Source organism: Seriola lalandi, unplaced genomic scaffold (genome assembly GCF_002814215.2).
Source record: "Seriola lalandi dorsalis isolate HSWRI2012SDOR001 ecotype SW California unplaced genomic scaffold, Sedor1 jcf7180002054899, whole genome shotgun sequence".
In the NCBI taxonomy this organism is placed as follows: domain Eukaryota; kingdom Metazoa; phylum Chordata; class Actinopteri; order Carangiformes; family Carangidae; genus Seriola; species Seriola lalandi.
The window spans coordinates 926,175-945,524 of NW_019525451.1; the positions used below are offsets into that span (position 1 = coordinate 926,175).

The window sequence follows — 19,350 nt, forward strand, 5'->3', positions numbered from 1 at the left end:
CCCCGCCCCCACCACCCAGCAGCTAATGCTAGACAAGCTGTCAGGCCTCGCATCATAACGCGGGTCCCGGAGCAGTCTTTGGGACACAAGCAGATGTGTTTTATGAGACGCCCCTATGGGAGAAGCTACAATTAATTCACAGTTTATGGCTGATGAATTCTTTGAAACACAACATTAGCTGGCTGCTGTGGCTCCCTCGTCTAGAAATGGTTATAATTAAACATTTATGTGTGGTTTGACATTAAGACAAAAGGTTTGTGATAGTGTGGTAGTGTTAAAATGTTCAAAACACAGTTGAGTTTTTAGTTACAAATAATTGGCTGTAGTTGATTTGATGATGATTTTTTAACCTTTGGGGAAGGCAAGGCTAGCAGTTTTCTACTGTTTTCACTTTTAATGCTAAGCTAAGCTAAGAAGCTTTTGGCAAAGGCTTCATATTTGCCGTGCACACATGAAAGTGGCATCAATATTCTCGTCTATCTCATTTCAAGCAGTTTCTACTGTTAAGAACAAGGTGTTTTACAGGAGGATTTTGTAGTAATGTCAGTATGTTTTTGATATTATCATGAATTTTGAGAGGTTTTGTAATAAGTTAAGTAGTACTTGGTTCTGTTGGGCCTGACACATGAAGCTCAAACTCATATTTTTATCATACTGTGCTTGGTGGATAACACCGTGTTCCAGACCTTCCCTTGAGTTGCTTGCCACTCGGGTTGAATGTCAACAAGCTTAAAATTTCCTCTTGCTCTACCCAAATGGAAAGAAAATTAGGTTGCGAAAGCGTCTCTGCTCCATTTGGAAAAACCATTAAAAAACTGATGACTGAAGGAGACGTCACTTTTGAGATTCTGCCAGAGGGGAGGCTCCTGTTTTCTGGGCCAGTACAGTGTCCTGGGAGGAACTAGGCCCACCTGTGAGACTGCAGAGACTGGATGGCACCAAGGTTGCGCTGATAATGGCTCACCAGGGTTTTTGGGGGAGATCTTGTTTGTGTTTCTTCCCTCTTTGTCCTGTGAGAACAAGATGGGCTTCTGGGTGTGAAAGGTGGGACAGTAGCTGCTGATTGTTGCCGATCTACAATCACTCAGCTAAGTTACTTTCTACTGATGAAAGCTACTATGAAAACAGTTCATTCATTCAATTTTTCTCTAACTTGAGGCCATCCGCCAATTAATTATTTAATAAAAGGAAACTCTTTAAAAACCATTTACAGATGCAGAAATAAATAGACTGAAACAGAGGAGTAAATGGGAGGAAGTGGCAAGATCATGCTCTCTCTGTTTGTCTTTTTCTCATGCTGTCCACCTCAGCTGTTGCTAGCTATTTCTGTGTCCCCCTGTGAATCAGCTGAAGGCGTGTCACCAACGTCAGACCCCATATTTACTGCCTCTCTAAAACCTCCACCCTACCTGTGACCTCTCACTGCTTTGATTAAAACCCTGTGCCCAGAGGTCAGCACGGCACGCACCACATTTTTTTAAATCTCCTCTAAAGAACAGAAGCATAAATCTGCCTTTTAGCGGACAGTTGGTTTGTTCCCAAAGCAAAACAAATTCATATCAATATGTTAGATTTTTAATTTGTCCATGTGATGATTTCTAGTCATCAGTCATCGGTTATAAAACAGACAGCAGAGAGCCCAGCTGGAAACGTCAGGCCATTGTGTTATACAGTAAAGCACTCAAATTGGTATTAGTCACTCCATCAGCCATTTGCATGTGAAACATGTTGTCTTTTATGTTTTTCTCCTCCAGCCTTTCAAACGCAGCTCTGTATTACCTCCGCAGTGTCTCCATCCTTGTGTGAAAAGCCGCATATAGGAGGAAATTCCATTCATGTACAAATAAGTCGAGAGTTATGGTCAAACGAATGAACTCAGGTCATTTTTTTTTAGCTCCTTTTAGTCATGAAGCTCTTTGTGTAAATGTTTAACAAGTGTGAGTCACTTTTACGTAAATGGAGGTCAGACTGAGTAACAGTCTGAGCTGAATGCTGTTGGATTATTGTAAAAGCTGCAGCAGCACCAGGTTGAACTCATGCCGGTCACTCTCAGTGCCTGACGATTGTAATGAATTTAAGACAATAATTAACCGCAGATCAACTGATTGTAAATTGTTCAGAACAGTGGTTCCCAACCATACACTGTAAACAAAGATGGACGTAGCCTCCCTGACGTCACCTATAGCTTTGAACTGACTCTTTTCAGAAGCTTGGCTCCGACCCCTGACCCATTCCCTTCTCGCTGCAGCTCCCCGCCCCAGCTGAGCCCCTCGTTGCCCTCTGAACAAGCAGGATGACAAGATGGCACAACTGCTTGTACCGCCCGGACCTGACAGCTTCCGCCCCTTCGTCCCCGAGTCGCTGGCCGCCATCGAGAGGCGCATCGCCGAGGAGGAGGCCCGGAGACCACGGGCGGATCGCCGCAGTGACAGTGATGATGAAAACGGTCCAAAGCCCAACAGTGACCTGGAGGCAGGGAAATCTCTCCCCTTCATCTATGGGGACACCCCCTCCCAACTGGTGTCCACCCCTCTGGAGGACTTGGACCCCTTCTACAGCAATCAGAAGGTCAGTCCCAAAGAGTCCATCTTATAAAGGTAAAATAATGGATGAATACCTTTAAGTCTTGTTCTTTCTGTGCTGGCTTTAAAGCATCATTCTATATTTAGATTGAAATGATGAGTAACTCAGGCACTGAATTTTCATACGTTACACATCTGCACTTTTTAAGCTTGAAGTTAATTGCCCAACGCGCTCAATAAACTATTTTAAGGAAGCACTTGGGCAGATGCAGCAATTTCCTCCAGAGATCCAGGGATCAGAAAAAGTAAAATCTAAATAAAAAACACTTACATTTAAATTAAAGGGGGTGCTTAGGTTAGGGTGCATACCATGTGGGCACAAATGCTCTGAGCAGGCGAGTCAATTAGAATAACTTCAGTTTTGTCTGCCGGTCATCCAGTTATAAGTCTCGTCCGGCTTCATAGATAAATACAGCGATGTGTCGCCTGCGTAACATCGGAAATTTATCTAGTACTTCCTGATATTATTGCCTAAACGGTGCATATAATAGGGTGAAAAGTATCGGCATTAGCACAGAACCCTGTGCAATTCCATGACTAACTTTTGTATGCATCATTAACATGAACAAACTGTAATCTATCAGATAGATATGACGTAAATCAGCCTTGCCAACTGCTGGACAATTTTAATTTCCCTATCTGACTAGCTAAAATCCACCGATCGATGGTGTCAACTGCAGCACTAAGACGTAGCAGGGTAAGTATAACAACTGGCTAATTCTTCACAACATTTAAATCTGCAAAAGTCAACATTTAGTTTGTCAACAGGCGAGATGTAAAACCCACTTTAACATGAACGTGCTCAGCCAAGTCGGAGGCTTGAAAGCGTGGGCCAACAGAGGTGCTAAATGCTAATCCGAGCTGCTGTGCCAGTTGAACTCCAGTGCCAAACGTGTGCTGCCTGAGGTGGACTCATCCAGCTTCATTACAATAACAACCACAGCGGCTGCACACAGATGCAGCTTCTCTGCTGTTTTGACTTATCAAAGCCTCCGGGTGCTGCATCTCTCGCATGCATGATACATATTTTAATTCATCTTTGTTTTTCCTCTCTTTCAGACCTTCATAGTATTGAATCGCGGGAAGGCAATCTTCCGTTTCAACGCCACTCCTGCCTTGTACATCTTAAGCCCCTTCAACCCTCTGAGGAGGATAGCTATTAGAGTTTTAGTACACTCATATCCTTTCAGAGTTTGCTACGGTCACAGCTTGATTTGGATTAAAAGGGTTTATCAGACAAAAGACGGATTTAAACGAGCTGATGTTGAAGACTAAATGTCATGATTGGTTTAGACTTTGCACATAGACATACATCTGGTTTTACAGCAGCTGAGCAGTTAAGATTAAAGACACTTAAGATTAAAAATGAGAAACATAAAGGATTTTCTTTATATTTCTTGTAGCAGTAATGGAAGGTGAATGTTGGCGTACAGGGATTTATGCTCAACAAAAATGTTCTATTGTGTTCCTTAACTTGGTTTTTTACGTTGTTCAGCATGTTGATCATGTTCACCATCCTGACCAACTGTGCTTTCATGACCCTCAGTAACCCCCCGGAATGGGCCAAGAATGTAGAGTAAGTCCTCAGCTGTTCATTTCCTCCTCCCGTGTGACTTTTTCTGATTTTACATTGACGTACATTTTGATTAATCCTCTGAGACACAAATTCCTGAAAGCAGCACAACCTGCACATGCAGGGGGTGTCAGTACATTTGATGTGAAAAGTTATTGATTAGTTACTGTGTAAAATATATTGCATTGCATCATGGGATTGTTAGCCATACCATGAATGCTACTTTTTCATTCCTTTGTAGAATTTCTGATGTCACTATATAGAGGATATTGATAAATTTCACACTCAGATAGACTGGTGAAGGGTACATCTAGTCCCCTATATAATGAGTAGGGAGTGAGTCAGACGTATGCTGCGTTCATGTCATGTGGGCTGCATGTTAAAGATGTTAATGATCTGAGAGTGTTCAGGTCATCAAGACAGTTGTATAACGACAGAGTTGGTTGCATAAGTATTAAAATACTGTCCATTGACAACATATGACCATACATCCCTCAAAGCATACTGGAAACTGTAGGTCCATAATTCATAAAACCTATTCTAGAAGGAGTGTAGAGTTGTATGCACATCACATGGACTGTGGGTGTGAGGCTACAACATTTTAATAAAACAGCAGCTTTATAAAACTTTTCTGTCCTGGAATTTGTTGAGAATCCAAACTCGTCTTGAAATAACAACAAGACAAGTTTGCTTTTTAAAAGCAAAATCTAGACCAACCTTTTTAGTCTGGCTTTTCATTTAATTAAATTTGTTTATCCGTCTATTTATTTATATATGTTAGACTGTTTTAATGATTTGTCCTTTTTATTTTCTAGGTTGTTTTCCTTCTAATACCCAACCTTTATTTCTGGTTTTACTCGCTTCCAAACATCTCCTCTCTTCACATTTTATTATTTTATCTTAACTATTTTGTCCTAATTTTTATTTGGTTTTTAATACCCTACCTTTTATTTCTGTTTATACTCATTTCAATACATCTTCTCTGTTTAGTTTTTTATTATTTTATCTCTATCCGTATCTCTGCTTTCCAAAGGGGGGATTTTTTTTATTGCTTTTATTCTGCAAAATACTTTGCATTACGTTGTTTCTAAGAAAAGTCCTTTACAAATTGTGTGCTGCAAAATTTACACGTATATAACTATGGTCAGCTGTTTGATGTTAGCTTCTAGCTATAGGTGCAGTCATCAAACAGTAACTGATCTCAGTAATGTACACTGCAGCGTTTTCAGGACATGATGTAATAACCAGAAAGCTCAGGAAGAAGATGGTTGACTAATAAGATTTGAAGAGGCAGTGATACAGGTAGTTTAAGAAGCCAGTACTGCACAGCACACAGCGAGTCTGTCACCTCGCCTCTGAGCAACAGAGTCGTTAACCGACATCGTTATTTCCCTCAGCGTGTGTTTTCATTTCCTCTCTCAGGTACACATTCACAGGGATTTACACCTTCGAGTCCCTTATAAAAATCCTGGCCAGGGGCTTCTGCGTGGGGAAGTTCACTTTCCTCCGGGACCCATGGAACTGGCTGGATTTCAGTGTTATCCTCATGGCGTAAGTATTATGACAAGCGTGGTTAGGATCAGCTTAACATGATCTGGCGTAGATTAAGAGGCCAAATGCTTTTAATGCTAATCAGCCCAGCAGCCTGTTAAGTCCCACTGAATTGGAGAAGAAGAGCAGAGAAATGAAGAGGGGCGTGATAATCTGGAGCTTACTGCTGTATGTTTTGATAGCATGGCCAGAAATCTCAGCTCTGCCGTTATAATGGATGTTAACCCCCCGAAAACCTGCAGTATCCTGGCTTAGATTTGTCCCATGCTTCAGTGACTTCAGCTACTTGACTTGACACCACAGAATAAAGCCTTCAGCGTTAGGTCATGCAGTGATTTTAAGCGTTCATAGTATCTGTTTCTATGGAGGATTACTCACTTTTAATGATGTAATTGACGATGCTTTTAACAGAGGTGTGTGTCTGTGTCTGTGTGATGCTGTGTAGTAACTGTGCATTTGATCCTGCAGGTATATAACAGAGTTTGTAAACCTAGGCAATGTTTCAGCTCTGCGCACATTCAGAGTTTTGCGAGCTTTGAAAACTATCTCAGTAATACCAGGTAAGGCTGCCCGGGCCTGCTGCCAGCACTCCTGCCATTTGTCCTCTGTGTGTGACCGTTTGCCGTTCCCTCCTCTCCCCCCCCACCCCACCCCACCTCTTCCTCCTCCTCCCTCTCCTTCCTCCCCCCTCCCTTCCCTTACAGATATGTCACAGAGTTTGTGGACCTGGGCAATGTCTCAGCACTGCGAACCTTCAGGGTTCTGCGAGCCCTGAAAACTATATCAGTCATCCCAGGTGAGAGAGCCATCAAGGCCCGTAGGGTTGATGAAATGCTAATGGCTAACTGGCGTTTCGCTAACATCCAAGCACCCCGCCCCCCCCTCTCAGCTCATCTCACTGTAGCTAAGCCTGATGACGCCCGTCGCCGTCCCTCATGCTGCCTTCGTCCCAAGGCCAGTAAAAGCTGGAATCTGGCTCCAATCTGCACAGATTGACAGGATTCTTAGCTTTTAGAAACATCCTTTAAGGCAGAATTCTTTTTGGTTGAAATCTATTCTTGCCTTGGGAGCCTTACAAGTAGATTTTGTGCACTATTTCTTTTTTCCTTTTTTGCATGAGACATTGCAAAAGCCGATTTTCTGGTGGCAAGCACTTGTGTGTGTAGGGTTCCTCCTCACCTTGTTTTTCCTGTGCATGTCTTGTTCAATGTTGTGTGTTTCTTTGGAGAAATTGTGATATGGTGAGTGGTGGTTGGGTTATGGCACTAACACTATTCACATCACAAACTAACCAAAAGGTCACATGTAAACCATCCAGGAAAACTGTCATTGGCTGTTTGTATTAAGAGAATCATCCAATTCCACAACACGTATTATTTACTACATTTAGACCTAGTTTAAAAGTGTTGGGCTCTGTTTTTGTGGCAGTGCGAAGCCTAGTACAAGCAGCACAATCTATTTTTCTGACCTTTAAAAGCATTTTGCCTGTGTCTTTGGTATTTATTAGCTCATGGCTCAGTGGTGGGAGAAGCTGCAACAAGATTGAACATGGTGTTTTGGTGAATATTGAGTGGTTGATGTTGAAAATAGACAAACACCACGTCATTTTGTTAAAGGGATAGTTTGAAGTTTTGGGAAATGTGAAATGACACCACTCTCTTTACAGTAAATATGAAGCTGGAGCTAGCACGCAATTAGCTTAGCTTAGCAATAACCTGGGGACTGAGAAGTAGGAAAGAAGGGAAAAGTAGCTAGCAGGGCTAACACCTCTAAAGCACTAATTAACCCATTGTATCTTGTTTGTCTGAACCAAAAGCCAAAATGTAAAAACAATAAATTGTGGTTGTGTGGCTGTTGTGTGCAACTTGCTGTTTTTACATTTAAACTTAACTAAAACACAATTAGATCATTAGTTAACTTTAAAGGTGCTAATGTACAGATTATTATTTGCCTCGGACAAGGACATAGCTAGGCTAGCTGTTTCCCCCTCCTGCCAGTTTTGATGCTAAGCTAACATCCTGTTTGAACCAAAAGCCTAAATGTAAAAGCAAGTTGTGTGTGAAACTTGTGGTTATTATATTTAAACAAAAACACAAAACAATGACATCATTAGTGAACTTTAAAGGTGCTTTATTTTAGCCTTGGACATAGCTAGGCTAGCTGTTTCCCCTTCCTGCCAGTTTTAATGCTAAGCTAATGCTAAAATAATCAGCTAAAAGTGGTATCAATCTCCTCATCTATCTATGTGTATTTCCCAAAATGTTAAACTATTCCTTGAATGAATTGTTGCTTGCATCAACAAGCACAAACTAAATACTTGACTCACAGAGCAACACATCGGACTGGCCCCCCCCCCCCACACCACAATATTATTTTCTACTTACCTCATGCTCCACTACAGCTGCATGAGAGCGGTATGAAACCAGCGATGTAACTGGCTGAGAGAATAACAATTACTCAGCAAAATCACCCCCCAGTTTTAATTCCCCATTCACTTAATGATCTTGTTCATCATGCTGTGCCTATATGGATATAAACAGCCTGTGCACTTGGATAGGTCCCCATTGACCTGCTGCTGCGCGCCGGGTCTTTGCAACCGCACTAAAACAAGAGCTCAGTGGCTTTACAACCAGAAAACAACTGCACAGATTTATAGAGTATTCTGCTCGTTCTTCCTGGTAAATAGATACAAAAACACAACAACACATGTTTCTCCAGTGGTTTATCCATGATTAGCAGTGATCTGTGTGAGCGTGGTTCCTGTATGACAGCAAGCAGTTCATACAGGAACCTCCACTGCAGATCCCCCTGGCTGCTTGCTCCTGTAAGCTCTTATTAGTAGCGTCTTCTCTATACAAGCTTGTGGCTGTAATTAGCGGGCAGTAATCACTCTGCGGTGTCCCCTTCCCGCCCCCTCGCCCTCTCTCACGTTCAGGCTTGAAGACCATCGTCGGCGCCCTGATCCAGTCGGTGAAAAAGCTGTCGGACGTGATGATCCTCACCGTGTTCTGCCTCAGCGTCTTCGCCCTCATCGGCCTGCAGCTCTTCATGGGCAACCTGAGGCAGAAGTGCGTGCGTAAACTGCTCTTCACCAACAGCAGCAATATCACCGCCGACGATATGATGTTTTTCAACGGCACCCTGATGGAAAGCAACAGCACGTTTGTGCAGAACGCCACAGAGAACCCCTTCAACTGGACAGAGTACATCAACGACGAGAGTAAGCCGAGTGACACGGCGTGGACGTGGCGTTACATGTCTGCCAGGCGCACAAGGGGGTTAACCAGGGTCAAGTTAGCATCCGCCCCAGACGGCCTGAGTCAGATACTGGCTACTGCACATGCAGAGACGGGTCAGAGTGGCGGCAGTGGTAGTGTAGGGGGAGGTCAGGCCTGCTGCCATGATAGGGAGTGACAGCAATGGCTGGGAGCAGAGGCTGTGCTCTCTAACAAGGGCTGGTGGGAGAACGCAGCAAATGTGGCGGATAATCGCCGCAGCAATAAAACCCTCTACTTTCACCCCCCCCCCGCCTTCCTTCATCATTCTCCCGTGGCCCATCTGTGTGGCATGAGCAGCCTAAAGTGCTAGAGTCACTGACCGCCAGCGGGATCGAGAGGAGACGGGCACCGGCTACATGACAAGCTGCTGCCAGAGCGAGAGGGAAAGAGGAGAGAGAGACAGCCGGTTAAAGCCTGGCATCGTTATAGTTTCAATGAATATAGAGAATCTGATGTGATTGTGAAAGTGGAAGACTGCTTTGAAAGTCAGGGTGACTAAGGGTGACTCATGTGGTTGGGTGTTAAAACAAACAAAACAACCAAATCCTGTGATGTGTCTCTGACTTACCGTCGCTCTGTCTCTTCTCCTCTCCAGATAATTATTATTACCTCCCTGGCCGTAGGGACGCTCTGCTCTGCGGGAATGCCAGTGGCGCTGGGTAAGACTTGACATGTTTTATTTATATGGCCAATTAGATGCACCACAAAGCTGAGCATACACAATTAGTGTCGACACTCACCACCACGCTGAGGCGTCGCAGGAGTCTGAACCGGTTAACTACGGCTGCTTTTCATTTAAATGTGTTTTAGCAAATGTGGAGAAAGTTCTTCCTCCATGGAAAGTTTAAGACGCTTAAGAAGCTCCATGTTTTACACTCTTCCTGTTTTATTTTGAAGTGTTGAACAATGACAAGATATATTTGTGGTTTAAAGAACCAAAAACCATCTCAGTGTAGTTTCACATCTCCTCTCTCAGGCTTCTCTCTGGAGCTCTAGTAACAACAGGTCAGTGAGCCAATCAGAAGAGAGGAGGCGCTGAGCCTCTCTTCTGATTGGCTGACCGTTTTCTGAGTGATCCAATAAAAGTATAGCAGATTTCAGGTAAAAACACTCAGAGAAACCAAATCCTGCAAGGTTTGGATGGTGGGTCCAGGTGGGCGGAGCTTGGTGACTGCTTTGTTGTGACATCACAAAGTTACAGGAAGTCCTGACGGCTGGTTTTAAGGCTCAGTTTCTGAATACAGGCTGTGTGCATTTCTCTGTGGACTGAGGCTTTGATACTTTCACAGTATTAATATAGAAGCTAGACCTGATCAATAATCACACTACACATGGACACAGACCTTTACACTGGACCTTTAATACACAAATGGCAGCTAAACACACTGTAACGTATATGATTTTTTTAATGTTGAAAAAGAAGTACATGTGGCACCTTTAATGCTAAATATTAGCATAACACCTGTGTGTCCTGACAGGCTCTGTCCAGAGGGCTTCCTGTGTCTGAAAGCAGGTCGTAATCCAGATTACGGCTACACCAGCTTCGACACCTTCAGCTGGGCCTTCCTCTCTCTGTTCCGACTCATGACCCAGGACTACTGGGAAAACCTCTACCAGCAGGTTGGCTGAACCATCAGTCAGCAGAGCTATCCAGTCAGTTCAATAAGATGAATTCATAACAACAAGCCTCTCTCTCCTTTCCTCTCTCCCGACTGTCTCGGATCCGTCAGACTTTGCGCGTGGCAGGGAAACCCTACATGATCTTCTTCGTGCTGGTGATCTTTCTGGGCTCCTTCTACCTGGTCAACCTGATCCTGGCCGTGGTGGCCATGGCGTACGACGAGCAGAACCAGGCGACCATCGAGGAGGCCCAGCAGAAGGAGGAGGAGTTCCAGGCCATGCTGGAGCAGCTGAAGAGACAGCAGGAGGAGGCACAGGCAAGAACATTCATCTTTGTCTTTTCAAAAACAAGTCATGATTCGATTACAGGCTCCCAGCTGATCAGTGTTTCCATTTCATCTCATTTCATTTGAGAGTGATCTCATTGAGAAAGGATCCATTCACAAGTACATTAAGAAAGTGATGTTTTTAACTGCGCAGGGTTTAACATAGACGGTCTCTTTGCACGTATGTGGGGAGGGGGGCTCTGTTGATTTTTCAGCTTAGAGTCTTGAGCCAGCTGCCATAAGCAGCGTTGCCCCTAGCAACCGCTGTCCTGGATGACTGACACCCCCCTGCTGCACCCGTGGTGTCAGGAGGTTGACCTGCAGAAATGAGGTGGAAATGATCAGTTGGCCACTGTGTGCAAGTGGAAATACTGGATAATGGAAATTTACCCACTGTAGCTCTGACTGCTGAGTTTAATAATCTGCCTGTCGTCCGTACGAGACGCTCGTTACCGAGGGAGAACCCGTCCTGATGTCACTGAGCAGCCGAGCAGTTAGGACAGGAACACACTGGATGCGTCGCGGCTGCGGAACGTCTTGGTTTTCATCTTAACGGGTTTGAGCATCTCACCCGTGTGTCACGCGTGATCTACAGAGTCGGCGTCTCGCCTGTTTTTCACACTTGACGCACGTCTCCCGGCAAAAAAAGACCGATTGATGTCATTTTGACGTCATACCAACGTAAAACTGACACCTTCTGAATCTGAATATGTCACAAGAATGAAAAAATATAAATATACAGTATATTATAACAATTATAGCAGTTACATATGGAGACAGTGAGACTTTACTGACGTTTTCTGTCAAAGTATAAATCAGAAATTAATTTATAATGAAGAGAAATCCAACGTTCAAGTGCCCTGCAAGCTCTATGTAGCTGCAGCAACGCAGGCAGTGTGTTCCTGGCGTCACTTTGAAACTTATGACGACAGAGCCAGAGAGTCTATTTCTGTCCCACTACACATGGAACAAGTGCATGTGCACGGTCGGAGGCTGAATCTGATAAAACTAAGTGTAGAGGCCTCAGATGATGCACAGCAGAGACGTACTCGTCCCCCAGGGAGTGGATCTGCAGTTGCCAGGAGGTTATGTTGGAGTAGCTAATGAGATGAAAGAGAAATTATATTCTGGTTAAAAAATATAAAGTGCATCTATATATGTGCATGAGATAAAAATGAATGAGAAATGGTGAAAATACAGTAGGACGGATAAACAGATGAAATAATGAGCTAAAAAGTGATGGATGAACACAATAGTCGTTTAAAAGTAGCAGATAATTGGTTGACATGTTCAGCTTCTGCCACTCTAAGTGGTTGTAATATGAATTGTATGTATTATTATTAACAATATCCACTTTTATTTAGTGTTATTAAACATCCACTTTAAAGTCAATTGAATCAGAACGGGTGATGGTGGGTGAAGGGGTACTTGAGCTCATCAGAGAGGGACGACGGGTTACATGACACAAAAAGTTAGCAACTGATTTATATACAGATTAATAGTGTAAGAGGATTAATAGGCCATAATTCCCCTTTATATTCTGCATTATTTAATATACAATACCACATTATCTCTATCTGATTAGTGGAAGATCAGATACCTCCGTCTTCTATTGCTTTATTGTGTTTCCTGTCAGACCTTCCTCCCACCTCTGCTCTGTCCGGCTGCTCTTTCAGGCTTAACACTGGTTTGTCAGGCTTGTGCACATTCGGGTTATTGTTGTTGGCCTTGGCATTGGAGCGAAGATAGAAGATGGAAAAAGAGGAAATAAAAAGTGTTTGAACTCATTCACATCCCCAACCTGAAAGCATTTCATTAGGAGAACACATCTCTGTGGAAAAACAGAAGTTCATGCATTTTTTTTGTGCAGTTTTGTTGACTCGTAGAAATGTTTTTCTTCTTTTATTGCAAATGCAAAGATTCATAAATGTTTTGTTTTGCATGAAAACAATCAGGCGTCCATTTTTAGACGGTGTCTGAGGCTGATTTGTCTCTTCATGCTGCTGCTGCCGCCGCCGTTCTCTCTCTCTCTCCTCCGCTCCATTCCGCAAAGAGCCTTTGAGACAGGCGCTGGGTCGCCATGACAACTGTGTTTGTGCTCCGATTGGCTGGCAGGTTGCCGCAGCAGCAGCCACGGAGAGCGGAGAGTACAGCGGGAGAGGGGGCCCCACCTCCGAGTCCTCCTCGGGGACGTCTAAGCTCAGCTCCAAGAGCGCCAAGGAGCGACGCAACAGGCGGAAGAAGAGGAAGCAGAGGGAGGAGGAGGAGGAGAGGGGGGCACTTAAGTTCCACAAGTCTGAGTCTGAGGACAGCATCAAGAGGTCGAGCTTCCGCTTCTCAATCGATGCCAACCGGCTTTCTTATGAGAAGAGATGCTCCTCGCCCAACCAGGTAAATACTTCCCCGACGGAGCAGATGACTTGTCTGTCTCTCTCTCACTGTGACTATCAGAATAAAGACAAAACATAACTTCAAATAAACAAAACAAACATGAACTCATTTCACTCATTACAGTGTATAAGTGTGTGTAAATTAAAGGATTTAAGAAATATGCTTCATCACAGAGGTGAGATTAACTATTTTAGCTCAGATTCTCCAGTTTACTCTTTAGTTTTTGTACAGATTAAACAAACAAGATGTAATCCATCAACAATAATAATAATAATAATGATGATAATGATAATTATGAGAAAGAAGGTCGCCTGCCTCGTTGATGTCCTGGTCTGCCCTCGCTCCTCACTCAGCGTTGAGTAGTCACTAATATATTATCGCATATTGAATTATTTATTATTATAGCTACATTATCATATTATCATATTATGATTATTACATTATCATACTACTTAGAAATTATTATTATTATAAAGATAGTACATACAAATCACCTCCACTCCCCTGGCTCTTCTCGTACAACAGTTTCATAGTATTGTCTGTACATTTGCCCATTATTGATCTTTTCTGTTAGCACCAGTCTACTACGTCATCTTTAATATATTTGTAATTTTGTTGTTTGCCAATAAAAAACAATCATATATTGACTTTGGGCAGAACTAGGTGAGTTTTTTTCCCCTTGTTCTCACTTTTTATGCTAAGCTAAGCTCTGTCTAGCTCCTCCCTGTTTTCTCAGGACCACCCAACACCAAATATGGTCATTCTGTGTCTGTCCTTCCTCCCTCTAATTTGAATTTCCCTCTCTTTTTCTCTCTCTCAGTCTCTGCTCAGTATCCGCGGATCCCTCCTCTCTCCTCGGAGGAACAGCCGCGCCAGCTTGTTCAGCTTCCGCGGCCGGGCGCGCGACATGGGCTCCGAGAACGACTTCGCCGACGACGAGCACAGCACCTTCGAGGAGAGCGACAGCCGGCGGGGTTCCCTGTTCCTGCCGCGCCGCCTCGAGCGCCGCTCCAGCGCCGTCAGCCAGACGAGCCTCGGGGCGCCGCGGATCATACTGCCTGCCAACGGCAAGATGCACTGCACTGTGGACTGCAACGGTGTGGTTTCTCTAGTCGGTGGAACGTCCGTAACAACCTCCCCTGTAGGTCACCTGCTGCCTGAGGTGACTTCATTGTTTCATGCTTTATTTTCCCATTGACCTCCCTCCAGTTCACTGTATATAATTCACATCCCTTTGTTCTGATCTTATTGATAAGTAATTAATAAATTAGTTATATGGGTTTTTGTTAAGTCAAGTTTTTAATGTTGTTTGTTATTGTCAGCAAAAGCTTTCCCACCTCTCCAAGTCCATCTGTGGTTCTCAGCTCCGAGCCCATTGGCTCCTGTTGGCTCCTACTGACTTTGTTGATCATGAACTGTTGGATAAAGTCCCGTGAAATCTGGTTCAGACATTCATCTTCTTCTCAGCATGAATGCTAATATATTTGGCAGTCCCTTAATTTTTCAGGTCAAAACTTTAATTTGGCCGATGGAGCAAATACCGACAGTGATAATTACATTTTCATCAGCTGAGGTTGAGACTCTTGACTCGTGCTGAACAGAAGAGAAAGACATACACAATAATTAATTCATTAGCCATACTGCTTTAGGGTTTTAGGGGTGGAGCCTGGTCTAATCAGGGAAATAAGTGAAAACCCCTGTGCAGGTGTGTCAAGTCATTCACATGAGCCCAACACTGATAATCTTCTCGTCCTTCACATATTTCCAGGGAACAACGACAGATACTGAGCTGAAGAAACGTCGGTCAGGTTTTCACCAGCCGTCCATGGATTATCTGGATGAACCAGGGGGCCGGCAGAGAGCCATGAGTGTGGCCAGTATCCTCACCAACACCATGGAAGGTCAGGAGGTCACCACAGAGATAAATTCAACTGTATTCCAAGAGCATCGCAAGAGCGTTATAACGAAATGTGGTTATCTCTCCTTTTTCCAGAGCTTGAGGAGTCGAGACAGAAGTGCCCCCCCTGCTGGTACAGATTTGCCAACACCTGTCTGATCTGGGATTGTTGTCCAGCATGGCTGAAAATCAAGGAGGTGGTAAACATGGTGGTCATGGACCCATTTGTGGATCTGGCCATCACAATCTGCATCGTCCTCAACACCCTTTTCATGGCCATGGAGCATTACCCCATGACGAAAGAATTCAACACTGTCCTCTCAGTCGGAAACCTGGCAAGTATTTTGTGAAATGCTAACCAAGTCCGAGTGGATGAAACCGGAGAAAATAGACAGTGAAATATCTCTCCTTTGTCGTCAGGTGTTCACGGGCATCTTCACAGCAGAGATGTGCTTCAAGATCATCGCCCTGGATCCCTACTACTACTTCCAGGAGGGCTGGAACATCTTTGACGGCATCATTGTTAGTCTCAGTTTGATGGAGCTCGGCCTGGCCAACGTAGAAGGCCTGTCTGTGCTCAGGTCCTTCAGACTGGTAAGAGCGCTGGGAGTCATGGTTGGCTGGTTTTTAGAGAAGCTACATTACATCATTTATCTGTGTAACTAAGTTAAGATGAACCTGTACTTTTAGGGAACACACAGACTCTCTCAACAACACTCATGTTATTAATGAGGTAATGATGTAATGAGAGCTTTTGTGCTGTACATGAAAAGCCCACTGAGAGTTGTTTTGGCCTTTGGGGCACAATGTGTTTTCTTCTGTTCACCTGATTAGCTTTCTATGAGAGCTGCTACACAATTAGTGCTTTTATCAACTGAGACTGAAAGTATATTCCCCTCGTCTCTACGAGAAAGCAAAAACAACCGCACAAAGAATTTAGTTTTGCTTTTAACGCAGCGAGTCTGAGATTTCTGCAAATGTGCTTGCTGCCTTTTTCTTTCTTACAGTTAGACGAGAAGTTTGATAGTTCACTTGCATATCTGTTCATTAAATAGGTGAGTAAGCATAGCTTAGCATAAAGCATGGAAGCAGGGGGAAACAAGAACATAAAAACAACAAGTTGAGGTTCTCTCTGTGTGACTTCCTTGCATCTTGTTACTTGGGTTGGTAGGTAGATTTTTAACGTTTGGACAGAGCAGGGCTAGCTGTCTTTATGCTAAGCTAAGCTAAACGTCTCCTGGCTCTAGCTACATGTTTAATTATGTTTCCCAAAATGTCAAACCATTCCTTTTAACAAATAAAATGTGCTGTGGCAGTGGTTTCAACACCATCCCATATTTAAAAAGCACTCAAAGTCTAAGCCACAAGTTAACTTACGAGGAAAACATCCTTTTAATTTCCTTTTTACAACAGCTGAGGGTCTTCAAACTGGCCAAGTCATGGCCCACTTTGAACATGCTGATCAAGATCATCGGCAACTCGGTGGGCGCTCTGGGGAACCTGACCCTGGTGCTGGCCATCATCGTCTTTATCTTCGCCGTGGTCGGCATGCAGCTGTTCGGCAAGAGCTACAAGGAGTGTGTGTGTAAGATCTCAGACGAGTGTGAGCTGCCTCGCTGGCACATGCACGATTTCTTCCACTCCTTCCTCATTGTGTTCCGGGTGCTGTGCGGAGAGTGGATCGAGACCATGTGGGACTGCATGGAGGTGGCGGGACAGTCGATGTGCCTGATAGTCTTCATGATGGTCATGGTCATTGGAAACCTGGTGGTATGGTCTTTGTTTCCTTTCCATAATAATGAGAAGAAAATTACATATATTCAATGTTGTGGTATTAATCATGTATTTATTGGGTGAATTGATTTTCCCTGCCTGATGTCCATTTCTTTCCAGGTTCTAAACCTGTTCCTGGCTCTCCTCCTGAGCTCCTTCAGCGCCGACAACCTGGCGGCAACCGACGACGACAGCGAGATGAACAACCTGCAGATCGCCGTGGGCCGCATCCAGCGGGGCATCGCATTCGTCAAAGCCACGGTGCGGCAGTTCCTCCAGAGCCTCTGCTTTGGAGGGGGCGGTAAGGGATCCGGTCTGGCCGAGGAGAGCAAACCCTTAGACGAACTGCACAGCAACGGCAAGGGCAACTGCATCTCCAATCACACCTCAGTGGAGATCAGCAAAGACCCCGGTGGGGTGTACATGACGGAGGGCAATGGACGGCCTGGAGGAGGGCTGGTGGTAGGGGTCAGGGCTGGTGGGGACACTACGGTGAAGTACCCCGTAGAGGAAAGCGACTACATGTCATTTATTCATAACCCCAGCCTCACAGTGACGGTGCCCATCGCTGTGGGCGAGTCAGACTTTGAGAACCTGAACACAGAAGATTTCAGCAGCGACTCGTCGGACATAGAGGGCAGCAAAGAGGTAAGATGAATGGCTTTGATTGGACGACCGATGTGTCTGTCAGCTTGTAGGAAACCTCTTGAGTCGCACAGATTTTGTATTTGATTAGCTCCTTTATAATTTAACTCAAGTCAGTTGAGTTGAAATGGATAAGTTTGAAAATAACCTGCTGACTCACTTGTGCATGCATCATGCTGTGCTACTGAGGGAATCTTCTGGAGAAGCAGGACAACAAGAAACAGCAATGACAAATAACAATTATAACAGAGTGTATGTGTCAGTGTGTCAGTGTGTTTGTGTGCAGTGACTCACTATCAGGCACACCTGCAAAAGAGACTGCATAATTAATGTGCAAATGTGTGCATGTGTTAAAGATGAAGCAGCAAACTGTTAATTCAGAATTTAGCGAGGTGATCTAAGCTCTTTCTGAGTAATAGTGTACCAAAACTGATTATCAGTACACATCAGAAACTTTATCAAATATTATAACATTTGAACAAAATCAAATACTTCCCTTTTTGATGCACAATTTGCATGAAAGTCTGGAAATGTGCTAACCGGCTTTTTTGCCGACAGTTAGACGAGAAGTTTGATACCACATTTGTATATCTCTCCGTGAAATATTTAGCAAAAGCTAGCAGGTGAGTTAGCTTAGCTTAGCATAAAGCACGGAATCAGGGGTGAACAGTTAAAGCTGATGAAAACAACAAGTTGTTGTTCTCTCTGGACGCAGTGATATGTGTTGGTAGGTAGATTTTTAATGTTTAGACTGAGTCACACTGGCTGTCTTTATGCTAAGCTAAGCTAAATGTCTCGTGGCTCTAGATACATATTTAGCAAATAATTATATTTATTTAAATGAATAGTTTTCAATACTTTATCCCACATTTAAAAGCAATAAAAACTACACTAAAAGTTTAAGTTAAAACTAGTTTAAAATGGATTTGAAAATAGGATTAACACTTTAAAATGGCAATTTGCATGAAAGTCTTATTACAGATTCTAACAGAGCAAATGCTAGGTATGGTTGTTAAGTGTTGCCAGGCTGACAGAGCGGTGGGACTCTGCTCCCTGGTGATGTCAACCTGCCACTGTGGGTGTGGTGCCAATCCACTGTGATTCAAAACAACTTGGGGGGGGGGGGACTATTTCTAGCCACGGCACCACATGCTCCATATATCGACTCTCTCACCACACCCTGTAGCCGGGAGCTGGTGAATTAAGCACAACTTAAGTTACAGATAGTGAGTAATTCATGCATGCAATTTGGTGTGCCTGTTGTGTGAGACGTCACGTGTCATTGCCAGTAAAAAATAAAATGAGCAACCCACATCTTTTGTACTGCATCTGTGGAGGAAAATGCTTTCAGGGGAATCTGAATTGTTTGTTGTCTGCGGCTAACTCGTTCCCCCACTGAGCCTTGTGGCTGACCAGTGAAAGCAGACTTGAGGTTGTATGCTGGCTTTTGGTGTGTCTGACTTACTTTGTTTAACCCCCCCGTTTGTTATTGCAGCTGTGTCACAGACGCTCTCAAGGTTTTCAGTGAGAGGAGAATTGTAAGACCACTTTATTGTACCATAGCACTAACCATGAGGACTGCCTATGCCATTTACAGACAAACAACATATTTTTTCTCATACCTTCAATGGATTGCCCATTTTCGTTCTTTGCCTGGTCTGCCCTCCGTCCCCCACCCCTCCCCAACCCCACCCTCTTTGCTTTACCCCACCCC

At 44.0% G+C, this 19,350-nt stretch overlaps 1 protein-coding gene across 1 annotated transcript in view; it reads left to right on the plus strand.

The window, feature by feature from the left end:
• LOC111672395 (sodium channel protein type 2 subunit alpha-like) overlaps window positions 1–19,350 on the plus strand; it is a 35,198-nt gene that overhangs the window by 2,926 nt on the left and 12,922 nt on the right. The window contains exons 2-17 of the mRNA XM_023429799.2: window positions 2,249–2,568; window positions 3,642–3,760; window positions 4,069–4,158; window positions 5,578–5,706; window positions 6,411–6,502; window positions 8,642–8,926; window positions 9,580–9,643; window positions 10,463–10,604; window positions 10,715–10,921; window positions 13,046–13,321; window positions 14,142–14,483; window positions 15,090–15,222; window positions 15,315–15,553; window positions 15,639–15,812; window positions 16,632–16,988; window positions 17,112–17,639. Of these exons, the coding sequence (XP_023285567.1) occupies window positions 2,302–2,568; window positions 3,642–3,760; window positions 4,069–4,158; window positions 5,578–5,706; window positions 6,411–6,502; window positions 8,642–8,926; window positions 9,580–9,643; window positions 10,463–10,604; window positions 10,715–10,921; window positions 13,046–13,321; window positions 14,142–14,483; window positions 15,090–15,222; window positions 15,315–15,553; window positions 15,639–15,812; window positions 16,632–16,988; window positions 17,112–17,639 (3,444 nt within the window). The 5' untranslated portion in view covers window positions 2,249–2,301. The remainder of the gene's footprint in view (window positions 1–2,248; window positions 2,569–3,641; window positions 3,761–4,068; window positions 4,159–5,577; window positions 5,707–6,410; window positions 6,503–8,641; window positions 8,927–9,579; window positions 9,644–10,462; window positions 10,605–10,714; window positions 10,922–13,045; window positions 13,322–14,141; window positions 14,484–15,089; window positions 15,223–15,314; window positions 15,554–15,638; window positions 15,813–16,631; window positions 16,989–17,111; window positions 17,640–19,350) is intronic.